We start from the raw sequence: 16,375 nt of genomic DNA on the forward strand, positions 1-16,375 counted from the left end.
TTAATGCTGTACAAGACCCCCAAGCTGTGATAGGAAATTCTATCAGACATCTCTACCTATGCATTCAGAGCTGGGCTCCAAATGCAACTGTAGGCAAATGTAAGATGATTTTATCTTGTTGCAGAAGTCCTGATTTCTGATACAACTGCTGTATCAGGTCAGCATGATATTTAATTGAAGTTATCCAATTGTAACATTTTCAACAGTGTCTAATGTATGCTGATGAACAGCACTAAGTGCTAAATTCTGCTCATTCTAATAATATTGGTTTCCAATCTTCCAACTTGGCTCAAAGCAGATCTCATCATACCATGTTAGTAGCCCTAACTACAAAGTAAGGTAATTCCCAGTCTGAAGGAGAAGGTCTGAATTTGCCAGTCTTGCCCTGCAGGCAAAAAAGGAAGAAATTTTTTCATAAAATTTTCGGGAGGCCTGGCATTCACACTCAGTGTTTACATAACCATTCACCTTGCAAGCCTCATATAACCCTTGGAATAGAGAACTAAAGGCACTGAAAAGTAATACTTTCATTTGCTGTATATATAATTTTACAAGTGGTTATTACAATAATATTTTTGTTGAGTTTTCTCCACAGTATTTGATTAGCTTCCATTTATGACTGTCTGTTGGAATAATCCCACTTCGCTCTCTTTCTTAATAGTAGCACCAAACCCATAAATTTTTTATTTTTCATTCTCAATTCTCTTTCTCGTATATATTTAATTTTCTTACTGCTGTACTTCTATCCCGATGGAAAAAAACTCCATAAAGTCTGGCATAAAAGCACCCATCAATTTTTTGTCAATTATCTAGTAATGAAATTGTCCTATTAGGTCAGCTTACAACGTCTGTGGTAAAAATGCCATATACAAATAAATCACAGTATAAAACTATATGCATAAATTAGTCATAAAGTCATAAGAGCTGAACATTAAGATCTCTGATTATAATTTACAGTGTAATTTACAGTGTAGAACAAAACAAAAATGAGCTTATTACTTGGAGAAATACAAACAACCCCCCCTCCCCCTGCAGATACCAGAAAATAATTATCCACTGTATGTGTATATACATGAATATAAATCACAGAATCATAGAATAGCCTGGGTTGGAAGGCACCTAAAGATCATCTTGTTCCAATCCCCCACCATGGGTTCCAATCCCCCACCACCTTCCACTAGACCAGATTGCTCAAAGCCCCCTCCAATCTGGACTTGAACAATTCCAGGGATGGGGCAGCCACAGCTTCTTTGGGCAACCTCTTCCAGTGCCTCATAGTAAAGAATAGAAATTCTTTTAAAGAATTTCTATTCTTTACTATGAGGCACTGGAAGGCGTTGCCCAAAGAAGCTGTGGCTGCCTCACAGTAAAGAATTTCTTCCTAATATCCAATCTCTATCTACCCTCTTTCACCTTAAAGGCACTAATATAAAGCCATTGAATATTAATAAGTATCTACACTTGGAATGTATATACATATATATTAATGTATGCATACATTGCAAAAATGCTCAAAATTCATGAATTTCTAGATTAGTAAATATAACTTGTGGAAGCAGTTGACTCTACCTACATGCTGCACTTTCTTCTTGTGTCTTACTCCTAACTGAGAGCAGCTCAAAGACTTACTGTTATTTAATTTAAAAATTCTTTTTACATCAACATCCAGGTACCTAGAGGGATCAAGAAAAACTGTTATCAAAATTAAAACTGTAAAGATGATGTTCATTAAGAAAAAAATCCCATTAATTGGTGGCTGAACCACTGAGAGCCTGCTGAGTCTTTCTCTCATGAAATCAAGCAGTTTTACAAAGCTTTAGATAGCTTAGAAACTTGTTAATAAGAGCTAGGCCTGGTGCTTCAGAATCTAATGCCCAAATAAAAATTAGTGTTTAAATTCCTATGCAGACATCTGAGTGTTAAGAACTAAGTTGCCAGGTGTCAGGGAAATTTGGGCTCCTAAGACTTGTTTTAAAAGGAATTTGAAAAGAAAAGCAATAAACAAACAAACAAAAAATTTAAAAACCCTAACCCTTGGAACACTTCATGTTTGAATTTTTGTTTCAATACTATGCCCTATGCATACCATCAGAGTTCTCTCACTTCCCCATGAGGTTTAGCTTTCCTTTCATATTAAACCTTTTAAGTTTAAAAATTAAAATTATGTAAATATATATATTCAGAGAAATGCAGTGCCAGCAAACCCAGAAACTAGAGACAACTCTTGTTGAGCACGATTTTTACAAACTCTATTACTAGTGAATCAGGATTTGCAAGTGAGACAAGGAAACTCATCAGGACCCTGAGCTGCCCATTTGTGGGATGGTGGGAGATGTTCAAACAATGCAACTGAAAGTCAAAATAGCTAGAAAAGGAATGGGAGGTCAGGGAGGTGTCATGTCAGATCTCATGGGGAGCTTGAATGACATCTTGGGAAACATGGAGAAACTCATTCCGGTGCCATTCCAGGTTTGCTTCTCAGCAGACCCCCACTGGGATCTCTCCCCTTGTCTCTGCCTCCTCCTCCTCTTGGAGGGAGCATGCCCACCTCCCTGTGAGCACATAGGGTGCTCAGCCAGCTGCTGCTCAACACCCTGGCTCCCCACTGCCACTTCACATCTCCAAGTCTGTATTCCCCATCCCACTCACCACTTGCTTCACAGGTGCCAAGGAAACTCCATCTCATTTAATTCATCAGTTGCCACTCCTCCCACTCCTCATTGTCTCAACTGTTACCCCAGCTGCTAATGAGTTCACCCATACTCACTTAGAACATTTTCAAAGGAGAAGCAGTTCATGATAAAATATACAAGTTGTGCACTGCTATAAATGAAAAGAGCACTCTCTCCCCCATCCCCTGAAAGAACATCATGGGTTTACACAATCCTTTTTAAGGTTTCCCCATTGTCCACTGGAGTTGTGAAGTTTGATTCTTGTTCTTCACTTGGTTTCCTCTCCCCTGGGTAGTGGTTCATCTCCTGCATTTCTAAAGTTACTTTGTTCCTTTTGGCAAATGCTTGGCTGATCTCATGAAATGTCTTATTTTTTGTTTCAGGCAGGACAAAAAACAGGTAGGCTGCTCCTGCAAAGCAGACACCAGCAAACACTACGAAGCAGTAGGTCTGTAAACCAGCCTGTGAATGAAAACAGAGGAGATGGTCATTACAAAAGAGAAAAAAATCAGAAGAAAGGCAGGAATAATTTGAAAGAAAAAAATGGGGCGTATGGAGCAACTTTTAACCAAGTAAAGTACTGGCACTCATTGCTAGCTGGAGCGCTGAAACGTTCATAAAAATGCATGAAATTTTGGTTCTTCCAACACTGCCTGTGGCCTGTCGACAGCAAAGCAGGTTCCTGGCACAGACACAGAGAGCTGCAATCTGGGCAGTGCTGGGAGACACCAGACTGAGCTGGGGGAGAGCAGGAATCCTGCACTGTGCTCAGCTGAGCCTGGCAGGGCCCTGGGGTTGCTGGAAATGGGGCAGATGTTTCACTGGGTGGTTCTGCACACTGCCTCCCAGTCCCAGGTACAGGAACTGAGGCATGCTTCAGCAGTGCTGTGCACCTCTAAAAACCCATGGAAAAACTGCCATAGCCAGGGGCATCTCCATCACAGCAGTTACAGGCTTTGAGATTTGCAAAATAAATGAGGAAAAACCCCAAATAGCACACATTTGTTATCACTTTTATGGTTACGGGAGTTCACAGAAGGAAAAAAAAGTCCCTAAAATGCATTTCTTTTCATGCTAGAAAGTGTAAGAGTTAGTTAAAGGAATGCAAAGTACAGACCATATTTGAATGTTATGGATTTTACTTCACTGCAAAACCAAAGAGAGTAGATGTAAAGAAGTTCATTTATAAATTGATTATAAAGGCTCCAACCAGCCAGTAGGAGTTGTAGTTCACTGAAACATAACTATTTCTTGCCTGGTGATTATTAGGTCATTTAGAAGCTACCAGATACCTTTCAGCAGTACAGTTGTGAAAAAACATTTGATAAATACCATATTGCCATCTGAGCTTTGTTGAACTTGGAACAGGTTTGATATTATGGCTCCACAGAAGCCACTTGCAACATTTGAGGAAACCTCCCTTCCTCTATTGATTTACACTCTCAAACATGCTATGTACCCATATTTTTCTAATTGCTTTTATTAACAAGGCTGAATTAAGCCAGAAAGGGTATCTGCAACTCCAAAAATAAGGTGACATTTCTGTGGTGCCCTGTGTCAGGTCATGAACAGCAAACCCAAGGAGAGCCAAACTCCTCACACATCACCTCAGGTGCTGCAAGGCTGAGCTTACCCCAGGGAAAGCCACTCAGGACAGAAGAAGCAGACTGTCTTCCTCAACATACATATTATGCCATTAAAGGTATATAACTGCAACAAGTAAGACAGAGCCAGTAACCTTCATTTTACACATTTTTGTAATAGGCTCTCATCATGCCTCGTTAGTCACACCAGTCCTACACTGCAGGCTGGTTTAACTCCCTGCTTTGGGTGCTCAAGGTGTATGCAATTCTTGGCACTATTTTTATGTTTCACTTGCTCATTATGCATCATGCGTGGTGTGCAAGAAGAACATTAATTCCTGCGTGGAACAAGAAAGAAAAAATGGAACAAACCCTTTCCTGCAGCTGCTTTTTAATACCATAGCTGATTTCCAGCCTGCCTAGTCACAGTGTTCTTTGTTTCTGTGGATAATTCATTACCTAGTTCAGTGCTTCAAATCCTGCCTGTAACAGGAAAAGCCAGCAAGTGCATACTCTGATATTGTTTATGGACTCTAGAGATCACCAATGCTTTTTCATTAAACCCTAGAAGCATGAAGTCCTGAGCAAGCTGACAATCAGAAGCCAAACAGCATGGATAACATGGCGGGGGGGGGAAATATTCTGGCATGTAACAGATAGAACTTAATAGAACAAATAGCTTATACAGAGGCAGAAGCAAAAGGATATAGTAGACAGGAGAAAATAATTTGCAGTGCCTCATAAATCATCCTGTCATGCTAAGAATTGAAATTTGACATCTGGATCTTCCGCATTTGTAATTGCTCTTCAGCTGAATGGCAGAATTTCAACCCAGAATCATGTTTCTCACTTTTTAAAATTTCACTGAATTAAATATTCTCCATGATGAAAGTGAACCTTTAATACGCCATATAAATAAACATGGCAATCAATTGTAATAAATTAAAATAAATGTGTCTTTTGGTGATGCAGCCACAACTTTGTGCCCCCTTTCTAATTCCTCTTGATTTCTTTGCTGTCCATGAGCTAAATAAATTAGTGCTTATTATCTTTGATTCATATCTAAGTAAACCTCTTCTAATTGAACTAAACACTCATGAGTGCATGTTTTATTTGCAATTATTTTACGTAATGTATTTATATTTATTTGTAATAATCATACTCTTCTTAATTTCTACAATCCCTTAAGAAGCAATCCTCAAGGACCTCCAACTGAAGTTTCACAGAGAATAAGGTAAAAATTAAATTTTGTTATAAATCCTACAAGTGGGTTTTGTAGGGTTTATTGTGTCCTGCAGGATTTGTCCAACAGGTCCATAATTCCCAGACAGGAGGAACACTGCAGGGTGACCATAAAAAGCCCTTTCATCTCCAGCCATTCTTCAGTTATAATATTTTCTTAAACCTGGTTATTATTTACACTCACAGCAAAGAAAACCACTAATTCATAAACCTTTTATAAGTCATCCAGAGTTCAATTTAGATCACCCAAACCTGCGTTTGACACAGAACATCACATACTAATTAAATTACTCATTATAAACATGAAACCCTCTATATGCACTGCACACTGATAAAGGTTGTAAGACAGAAATACAGGGTAAAGCGGGAGGAAAATGTTAAATCACAAATCCCAACTCAGTAAAAACCTTTAGTGGGACATAGGTGGGATACAGTTCAGCCTAGATGTTTAATTCATTTTTATCTGTTTCTGATGTATTTTGAATTGTCTGGTGCTGGAGGAAAGATCTGAGATATGGAACAAGCAATAGATTGGCCCAAACATATCTGATGGGCCCATCAGGGAACCTAGAAGGTGAAATAATGTGGTGAAGTGCAGTAAATGCTGAGATATTTAACAATGGCTACTACAGAAAAGGTACTAATAGACAGATCTGCCAGGAAACAAGATCTTTGTTCCATGAGATTAGTGAACTTTCTTTTATTTATATTGGATATTATTTATGTTATGTCCATGAAACCTGTATACCTCACTATTTGTAATCACCATAGTCTCCTAACTAACCTGTAGTTTCTCTGTTGTTTTATCCCTTCCAAGGTGCTAGAGGTGAGCCTGCTGCTGCTACTGCAGAAGTAAAACCAAGGATATTGCTTATCCTTGGCTGGGGTGGGAGTAAAAAGTTGAGGAAGAACTTCAGTTAAAGTCTTTGGTGACAAGGCACGGATTCTCTGCAGCTCTGAGTATTTGAGCCTACAGACATGGATGGCCTCAAGATTCTTCACTGACATGTGCACTGCCAATGATACAAGAATAATGACAATATATATGATAAAACTGAAACAGTAAATCCTTTTTCTAGGCTTTGTGACAGTATTTCACCTGCTACATGGAGTGATCAAAAAATTGAATACTTGTGTCTACCAGAAGAGTAGCTTGACTTTTTTGGTGCATACAAGTATTCAAAACATACCACCTCTGAACAGCTGGAAGGTGCAGCTAAAAGAGGAAGGGAATGTCAGAGGAAGAAGTAAAAGCAAATCAATTCTGAATGGAAGTTCTAAGCAAATAGAGAAAAAATTCAAGGAAAGTGTGTGGTTTCTGTAATTCTGCATTTCCTCACATAAGGACAGGTTACTCCTCACCCTCTGCTCCAAGCAGGAGCAGCAGCAGCCCTGGGCATGCAGGAAGCTCCAAGGCAGCCCCATCCATGTCCCACTGACACATCCACCCATGCTGCTCTCTCCACACTGCCTGCACGTCCTGCTCAGGCTCAGAACACGCTGCACCTTCGCAGAACAAAGCTGCTTCTCCTCCCCCAGCCCCAGGCAGCCTTGCCAGAGCTGGGAACGTTTCCTCAGCAGTACCTGAAGCCAGGCTTTTACCTGCAGGGTTACAAACCCAAAGGTCAGAAGGAGGTCAGGACAAAGCTCTACAACAGGCTGTGTTTTGCAGCTGTTTTCCCTTAGCATTTCCTTAAGCATAACCTCCTGCAGGAACACCCAAGGTTCAAAGGTGGATCCCTAAACAGGAGCAGTGCTGTCTCCTGGTAGATATCCATTCCATATCAAGGGCAGAGTCACAGTGAGGATCCTTGAAGGGCCAGGCTTTCTGGGGTCACTGAGGGTCACCTGCCCTATCAGGTCTATGGGGAGGGCAAAAGAACAGCAGACACACTTATTGATGCAATCTCCTGAGGGAAGCACCTACTAGGTCAGCAAACTAGTAAAACCTCTTCAAAGCTGGATTTACATTGGATTTTTCGAGGCTGGTGAGGGCTATTACTATACAGGATATTTAATAGTTAAGCATAAACTTTAAAATGCATCACCTTCTATTTCAATGCCAGCTTTCTAAGGAGGCCATTTGAAAAACAGCATTTCTACAAATTCTGGACAGCTGAATCCTGAATTGCTCATTTTTGTCTTTTCTGCAGATGATTAACTCTTTTTATTTGTGGGGAAAAAGAAAAAAAAAAAGAAAACCAAGAAATTATTTACCTAAGACACACATGCAATTACCACAAAAAAGAATCAAAGTTGAAGTACTCAGGCAATTCCCCCAAATCAGATCCCAGGCATGGCAAGCAATCAAGCCTGACTTTGAGGATGAAATAGAGCTGCATAAGCAACATGTATGAGTAAGCAGGTGCAGCTTTGCCACATTTTTGTAAGCAAAGAGGTGAACAAACCATCCCCAGCTTGTGGGGGGCTGCTATACACGTTAGAGAGAATGTACAGGCATTTCCCCCATCTCCCTTTAAATACAATAGAAAAGAATACTTAATTTTTAGCATCATGAACTGACTTTAGGTGCCCAAAATGAATGAGAAAAAGAGCTCATTTTTTAAAGCTAAAAAGTAAACTGAAACAAATAAAAAACCCTAACATTGAAATGACCAGAATTCTTGTTTTAATTACAAAACCTGCACAATTTGCTACTTTTGAAGCAATCTAGCCGAGAACAGTCTTCCTGTTAATAGCTTGCATGCTGTGAACACCATATTCTGGAGGAATCTAAAAGTAGTTGAGAGGACCATTATGTGCTATTTAACAATGGTTGCTTACTGACTTAACACACCCTGTAGCAAAAGTTAAATTCTAAGCAGGATTGTGATACTGGAAAACACATATTCTAGGGCAGATACAGCAAAATAAATGAGCAAACGAAAAAAATCTGAATTAACTTAACAAACGTAACACATTAATATTTTTAAAACAAAACTTTTGGCTCTTCCCAGCAAATGCCAACCTCTAAATTCTCAACTTGCAAAGTCACAGCCCCCGACACTAGCAAAGGCTCCTTGCATTTGTAAGTTGCCATGAAGATTAGTGTCATGAGCTGTGGGTCAAACTGGCTTTTGAAGTGCTGAGGTCAAGTGATAATGGTTCAATGTCTTACAGAATTGATCAGCAGAAAAACTGTTATTCATGTAGACATTTGACTTCTCTTTGTTTCAAATTGATATAATGCAGTGAAACAAATGGATAAGGGCTTGTGTCCTTTCCCCTTTGTCCTTCTTCTGTTCCAGACATAATTTAAGGTTCTGCTGAAAGTGCAGGACAATGAAGAAGGACTGAAGTGTAATGCTCATGAAACATAATTCCTAAGTAAAAAATAGAGACATTTTTAGACATGAACTGCAATTTCAACCATGACCTTCACACACACACTATCTCTTCATAAAAGTGTAACACATCCTTATATTGTATCTCTAAAGGGGGTTGCTTCTAATTAAGATAAGCACATCTAACCCTCTGATAGCCCAAATTTCATTTTCTCATCTTTGAGGGGAACTTTTACCATTTCCCCTAACACAGGGACACTGTCATTACATGAAACATCCAATGTATTTGAAGGAGCTTAAAACACCTTGGCTCAGGGAGACTATGCATAACTTTCTGGGCACACCTGTGATTGAAATCCTTTATCCTGAGTAATAGAAAAAGTCAAGGGATACTATTACACAGTAAGGAAATAATAAGGACAACCAAAAGACAATCTTGCTGAGTAAATGAACCTTGAGAATGAAAATCTCTAGTGTAAAACTAAGGAAGAAATAAAGTAGAAGTAAAAGAGAACCTCCAGAAACCAGTGACTCAGAAGTACTACTTCCCAGGCACAAATAAATTAGTTTCTGAAAGGAGGAAAATAAACACACATACAGGTCTTGGCATTGTACTAATAGGCAATCTGAACTAAGCCTTGTAGCACCTTTATCCCATATGATACTGAGCTCCTTCTGGATCACAGATCCAAGCAGATTATTTTGGTTAAGAGTCAAATCAGTTTTCCATATAGAAGTTCCCTAATCACAATGGGATATTCCCCTGCATTCCCCAGTTATTGGAAACTTTTGTATTAGGAGGAAAGTCTGAAGATGAGCTGTTCTTGAAAATTAAAAATATAAAATGCACAACAATTTAAATATTTCTTGAATATGTACTTAATTTACAATGTGACTTTGACAGCAGAAAAAGACTCTGCACAGTTTTATAGAAAGAGAAATTATTAGGACAGAAAACTTCTGGAGAAATCTGATACATTTTCCTACAGTATATTACTAATTTACCATGTAGTCTTTAAGTGCCTCATAACAATCTAATAGCACAACTTGAAATATGAAATAAAAGTGCATCAGCATGTAATAAAAATAGCATGTTGGGAAATTATTTGGTAGTTATTGATGTTTAGCAATTCTTTGAATTTACACAACACATTATAAAAAGTAAACAGAAACTTTTTCTAGATGACATGGAATTTAAGGTCCTGCTACACCACTGAATTACTGAAGTCTATCCCTGCAAACTAATGAAGAGTATTTCTTTAACACAAGAAGCCTATCCAACTGCACCAGAAGTTTTTGGCCTTTTAGATCATACTTTTCTGCTGGTTTCTTGTTCCCTGTGCCTGCTTCAGCTCATTGCACCCATTTCCACATATATACATTCTAATTTCTGATTTACTGTGACCCTGTTCACATTTCAGCACCTCATATAGGTAGTGATGAGGCCTGGAAGAGAAGCCACATCCAATTTCTTTTTTAAATTTGTGAAAAATTTATTTGTATACTAGCTTTTCAATTTCATCCATATATTTTAATGTATGACTCAAGCCACTCTTTGATTATATTTATCTACAGATGGTTGAAGGGCAAAAATCTAGTCATTCAAATTAGTTAATTGGTGACATTTGGAAAACTAATTACTGGTTGATTTTTTTAGTAACCCTAAACTGAACAGATTTGTTTTCCGAATATTTGGAATAATTTTGTAGAAGCACACCAAGGATCAAAAAAAGTGGCTGCTGTTTCTCAAGCAATCAGGTTAGTATTCAAATACACAGGCAGGATTATGCATTCATCTTGTGGAGGTACCTTAAAGATTTTTTTCCTGGTTAAGGTTTATAAAATGAGCTAAGAAGATATTGCCTCTATGTGAAGAAAGTGGTGACTCATAAACTGAATTTTGAGAATAAGGTTGACTGAAATAGGAAAAAGTTAAAGCTTGGGAAAGGGGAGATGTTCTAGTTTGATCTTGTGAAGAAGCTTTAAAAATCAAAGTCTGAGTAACACTGCTTTCATCTTTAGGTACAAACTCTAAGCTTTTTCTCTTTTTATTTCTCTTTTCTTTAAAAGAAGAAAAAAATCCCCCAAAAAACCTTCAAGCTGGAAATAAAATTTATCCTCATTAAAAATAAACTAGATAATTTTCTAATCACACAGCTGGATATTTTTATGACACATAAGGATAAATTCCCCAAGGCTACAGCAAACTTCATATGGATGCATACTAAATCACTCAAAAAGCTTTAATATGCGTGTGGAAAATTATAAAACGCAGTTTGCCTTTTAATTTGAATTTATTGAGGGTCTTTTTAAGCATTTTCACCAGGTGATCTGTCAGGTAGCATTAGCAGAACAAGTAGGGATTGTCATGAGTTGCATTAATTCAAATCTGACAGCTAAGCAGAACTCAGGGTTATCCCCGGTTTTGTGCAGGAGGCAGAAACTGCAATTTTGAAGAAATGTGTCTGTATAATTAAAAAAAAAAACCAAAACAACAAAAACAGAAGAAAAAAATACACCCCCCCCCCCCAAAAAAACCCACCAAAAAACAAAACAAAACAAAAACAAACAAAAAACCAACCAAACCAACCCAACCAACCAAACAAAAAAAAACCCAAACCCAAAAATTTACCTAAATGAAAGTATTCTGAGTAAATGTCCCTAGGTTTGAGATCTTGTTCTCTGTCCCTACCCAGCTGCCATGGGGGCAGGTGGTGGAACCAGGAGTGCCTGGCCAGCTGGGCTGGAAGGGAGGGTCTAATGCTACCAAAATAGTCACTCCTCATCCTCTGGAAGAAAAACCTATTAACCACACAGAAGCATCCATTTGCTGGATGAACTGGGGCTGCCCCATGGACTAGGTCAGGTTTTCAAAACCTCAAGGGAATTGTCTGCAGCAGTGATATCACAGCATGTCAGTTAGCAGGGATGTGGAGTACCTGGATGAAGGGGAAGAGCAGCCCCACTGCGAAGTTGCAGAGCCAGTTGACTGTCCCAGCTATCATGAATGCAGCTGGCCTCTGTGACTGCTGGAAAAGCTCTCCAGTGAGGACAAAGGGAATCCCACCTGAAACAGGGTCCAACAAGACAGTGGTATTAGTAAAGTCCCCCACCCATCAGCAGAGATGAACAAGCCTCGTGACGCACACATCCCTGCTCTGCAGGGCCTTCTGAAACAGATCTGTCAAAATCATATTTGAGAGAAGTGACACTTCTTTCTTTCATGCCATCACATCTCCTGTTTGACATTCTTTTCAGGGATGAAAGGCAGGTAACAGAGCAGGGAATCCACACACCAGCTTCCAGAGCATCATATGATAAACTGTTTATTCAAAATAAGAACAATTGTTTCTACTACAATGCTTGAAATTCTGAAAATTCAGAGATACTCCAAAATACTTTTAGATCTTAACAGTTGGAAAGATGGTTCCAAAGAGACTAACTCCTATTTTTTTTATAATTATTACCCAATTTCTCAGCAATAAAAAAGACAAAACTTTTGCTTCCCTATGAGTACACTTGTCATTGATGCTTATTTAGTATGTTCCCTTACCAGATACTGCTGGCACTTCTGGCGAGGTCTATTTCTCCCATCAGCCAAGGACTCTGACCTCCATAATAACAATTGCATTTGAATACCACATTTGTGACATGTGTTTTCTTCCACTTAGGCAGTAGACTATTTTGTACAGCACTGGCATATAGCAGTAACCCCCAGGGAGTAGCTGTCTAGTAGCTGAAAGTCTCAATTTATGATCTTTGGCTTCCTTCATTCCTATCTGATATTTCCATGGAAGTATTTCTATTTTTAGAGAACAAAACCTGGATTTTACTTGTTGATCAGACATATATATATCTACTTGCAGAATTATTTCATTACAGTTTGAAGAACTGTACAACTAGTAACATCAGTATTTTGCTCTTACCAGTTTCTGCCTCTAGGACCTCAGGTGTGCTGGTATTGCCATTCAGCTTTGTAGGCAAGACCCATATACACTGTGGAAGATTATGTAAGTCCTGCCTCAGTTTTAAGCATATTAATAAGATAGTGTAAACAACCAAAACCATATTTATATATATATATTTACTTTCAAAAACCTCTATAGCAATACTGACCTCCAAAAGATTTATAAATTAATAAGAAAACACCACTACAGACTTACCCATCCACTGGGTTTTCTCCTTGCACATCCTCCCTTGGTCTATGTGCTAATCTTTTGCACTACCTTTATCCTTGGACATTTGGGAATACATCTCTAAGTGCATTATAGGGCTGCATCCTTATGTGCTCAATGGCCCTGAGCTTAAACACGTGCACCAGAAGCCCCTGTGAGCAGTGTGAGATAGGGACTTGCAAACACAGAACATGACATGCAGATGACACGTGTTGTCAGACACCCTTCCAGATGCAGAAGCCATGAATATGTGCATAAATAAAGGCAATGTGATGCAGCAAAGATCTGCTCTCCATCGTGAGCTTGTGTGGCTTTTTGTGAGAACACATCTGAAGTGGTAGCAAAGCCTTCAACTGAACTTTCTGTGCCAGAGAGTGTCAGTATAAATTACACCAAAAAAGTGGAGAATAAATAAATAAATTTATTTACTCCTACTTTATACATAGGAAACTGAGATATGGAGAGTTTAAGCCATCCAAACTGCAGCTTTGTACCTTTCTACAAGACATATGTAGTATCAGAATTCTGCTAAAAAAAGAGTAATCCCTTCCAGCAGAAGTTTGAACATGTAGAATAAATATCTGAACCCCAAAACTTAACAAAATTCCAGCAACATGGGGTCTATCAATGCTTGATGCCTTCCAGTGGCCATTCTATCATACCCTTGGGATTTGGGTTCAAATCACATCTGTTCTGTCAGCAATCACATCTGTTCTGTCAGCATCTGGTTTGGGTCTTAAATACCATATGAGGCAGCAGTTTGCCAGGACACTTGCCCCTTGGAGAGAGGAACTGAAGGACTGGAAACACAGAAATTGTGTAAGATGACTTATTTATAATCATTTATTCTGTCATGCCTTTGCTGTAGGACAATCTACAGAAGTGTTGCTGTTCTTGTCAGTATAATAAAATATGCTGTTGGAAGCAGCATTTGGAAAAGCAGCATTTGGAAAAATCCATATTATACAAGAGAGAAAAAAGCCAGAGGCAAAAAAAAAAAAAAGAAGTATGAAAGGACAGAAACCTATCAGAAAGCATAAGTGTAATGGAAATAAAAATGCATGGGCACTATCTCGGAAACAGGTTCCTTGAAATTCCAATTTAATTTCTAAGAACATATCAACTATCTCTAACTTTTAAAAATTCTGTAGAGGAATGGGAAGTGTGGCACAGACAGACCTCCCATCTTTCTCATGGTCTAGAGAAATATAGCCACAGCATCACAAAACAGAAAGTCAGCCTATGTAGGGAGATGACTATAAAGAATTGTAAGGAGGAACCCAGGAGCCTGGAAAGTGGTACATGAGTTATGTGAAAGTCAGGTCAGGTCAGGGAACACAAGAAATGGAGTAAAGCCAGGTCACTGCTGTCTATTGCTGTGTGCCTGGAAGAGCACAGACTTGACCTTAAGAAGATGAAGAGGAGGGCATGTGAATGCCTCCCAAGGGCCACACCACTCTGAAAAACACACTCTGCAACTGAGTGAAGGGAAAAAGAAATTTGGGAGAGCTGAAGGAAAACTGCAAAGCCTTAAAGTCACAGTCAGTGATGGCACCTGAGATGAGCTGAACTTACATCCCCAGCATTCCACCCTCAGTCATTTCAAGATGTCAGGGATATGCTCAAGGAGTCCCTTTCTCCTGGAACTCACTGTTCTTTGAGATACAAGTCTGAGTGCCTGGGGCTGAAGGAAGCTGTGTTATGCTTTGCCTGCGTAAGTTGGATCTGAGCAGAGATCACAATACTGTGACATCTTCCCAGCCACTTCTCAGAGTCAGTCTCTGCAAGGTACCCTACATAATCTCTAGGCCAGATGGGTCTGTAGTAGCCTGTGCTCAAACATGGAAGCTTGGAAACCACTGTCAAAAGCAATCCAACCAAACCTCTGTATTTTTGGAGAAGCCTTTAAAGACTTTGTCATGAGTTTTGCAGCTTTAACACGTATTTGTATGTGGGCGAAACAATTCACAAAAACGCTACCTGATCTTTCTCATGGAGGATGAACCTGGCATTGTCTTTTCCCCTGGAAAGCTTTCCATATAATTTTCAGTGAAGCAGCTTTATTTTAGCTCTGATCATAAAACAAAAAAGTGTATATTAGGATTCCCCGTAGGAGTTTTTCAGCAAAGTAGCTTCCAAACATGAATTTAAAGAGGTAATGCATTGACCACATAATTACAGTGATTAATTTCTAATACTTTGTTCTTTTTAGCATTGCAGTGAACATATTTAAAAAACTCTTAACATACTGCAGTGCTAGTAAAGAAAGATTGCTATACCTATAGGATTCTACATCTATTGGAAACTACAAATGTCTTACTGCATGACTTGTATAACAATAAGGTGTTTTATAAAACAAGATTAAACCCATATGGAACAATTAGACATGCATAAATACTCCTGTTTATGTATTCTTTATTAATTTATCTCTGTAATTAGTCCAGTTAAACATAGAATCAATGTCATGTGCTAGTGAAATTCCAGACTCGCAATCCAGTACTCTTTTATGCATGAAATTTGAATGTTAGGACAGAAAAAATATTCTTGTATCCATGCTCTAGATCTTCAAATATATATTTAAATTTATACAAATGTTTTCTCAGGAAAAATTAGGTGCTCATATTTACTGTTTTTTTCAGTGAGCAGTTATGAATAAATATTGCTTAGCAGAAGTTACATGAGTCAGTGCAAAAACCTGAATACAGAAAACATGACAAAGGAAGGAAAATGCTGAACTCCTCATTCTGTTTTTATCCAGTACCTAACTGGGAATTTATGTTATGGCTACATATATGATTTAAGAAATGAGATTGTTACAAGAATCAATATAAATCAGGGAGATTGGTCACAGTGGTAAATCACCTCTAAAGGTGACAGAAACTTCGTGCCCTAAGAACAACTAAAGAGAAAGGAGCTCTCCCTGAGCTAGCAGCTCATCTTTCAATACCCACCCAAGCCAAACCCTGGTGTGCTCAGGCAGTGGCCCCATGGCAGCCAGAGGATTTCCAGCCACACCAGAAGAATCATCCCTGGCCACCCAGCCTGGTGACCTCCTGCAGGACTCAGATCTCCAAATTCTGCTCTGCAGGGGCGAGTCTGGGAATCCCAAAAGGCTGATTAGGGCAAGAGCTCCCAGACTTTCCAACTCCATGCTTTGAGACAAGGAGGCTTCAAAGTTTTTGAGAAAACAGATAATTACCTTGCAACAATATTCTGTTTTGGGGGAAAAAGAAGTCTGTGGAGCTCCAAATATGATCAAGCAAAATGGCTTTGTCTGCAAGGAAGGGCATGTAGGGAAGACAGATATATCCTAATAGGGTTGGGAGATAAAGGACTGTCCCAGCCAAAGGTTTTGCTATTTGCAAGTCAAGCGACCTCTAGAGAGCAGCTCTGGGAGAGAAGCAGTGGAAGTGAGACAA

At 39.0% G+C, this 16,375-nt stretch overlaps 1 protein-coding gene across 1 annotated transcript in view; it reads right to left on the minus strand.

The window, feature by feature from the left end:
• Positions 1-1,348: 1,348 nt before the first annotated feature.
• Positions 1,349-16,375, minus strand: part of SLC2A9 (solute carrier family 2 member 9) — a 78,058-nt gene continuing 63,031 nt past the window's right edge. The window contains exons 11-12 of the mRNA XM_071447340.1: positions 11,721-11,848; positions 1,349-3,134 (exon numbers count right to left, since the gene is read on the minus strand). Of these exons, the coding sequence (XP_071303441.1) occupies positions 2,877-3,134; positions 11,721-11,848 (386 nt within the window). The 3' untranslated portion in view covers positions 1,349-2,876. The remainder of the gene's footprint in view (positions 3,135-11,720; positions 11,849-16,375) is intronic.

This window comes from Agelaius tricolor, unplaced genomic scaffold, assembly GCF_023055355.1.
Source record: "Agelaius tricolor isolate 1412-34295 unplaced genomic scaffold, bAgeTri1.0.p SCAF_24, whole genome shotgun sequence".
Taxonomy (NCBI): Eukaryota; Metazoa; Chordata; class Aves; order Passeriformes; family Icteridae; genus Agelaius; species Agelaius tricolor.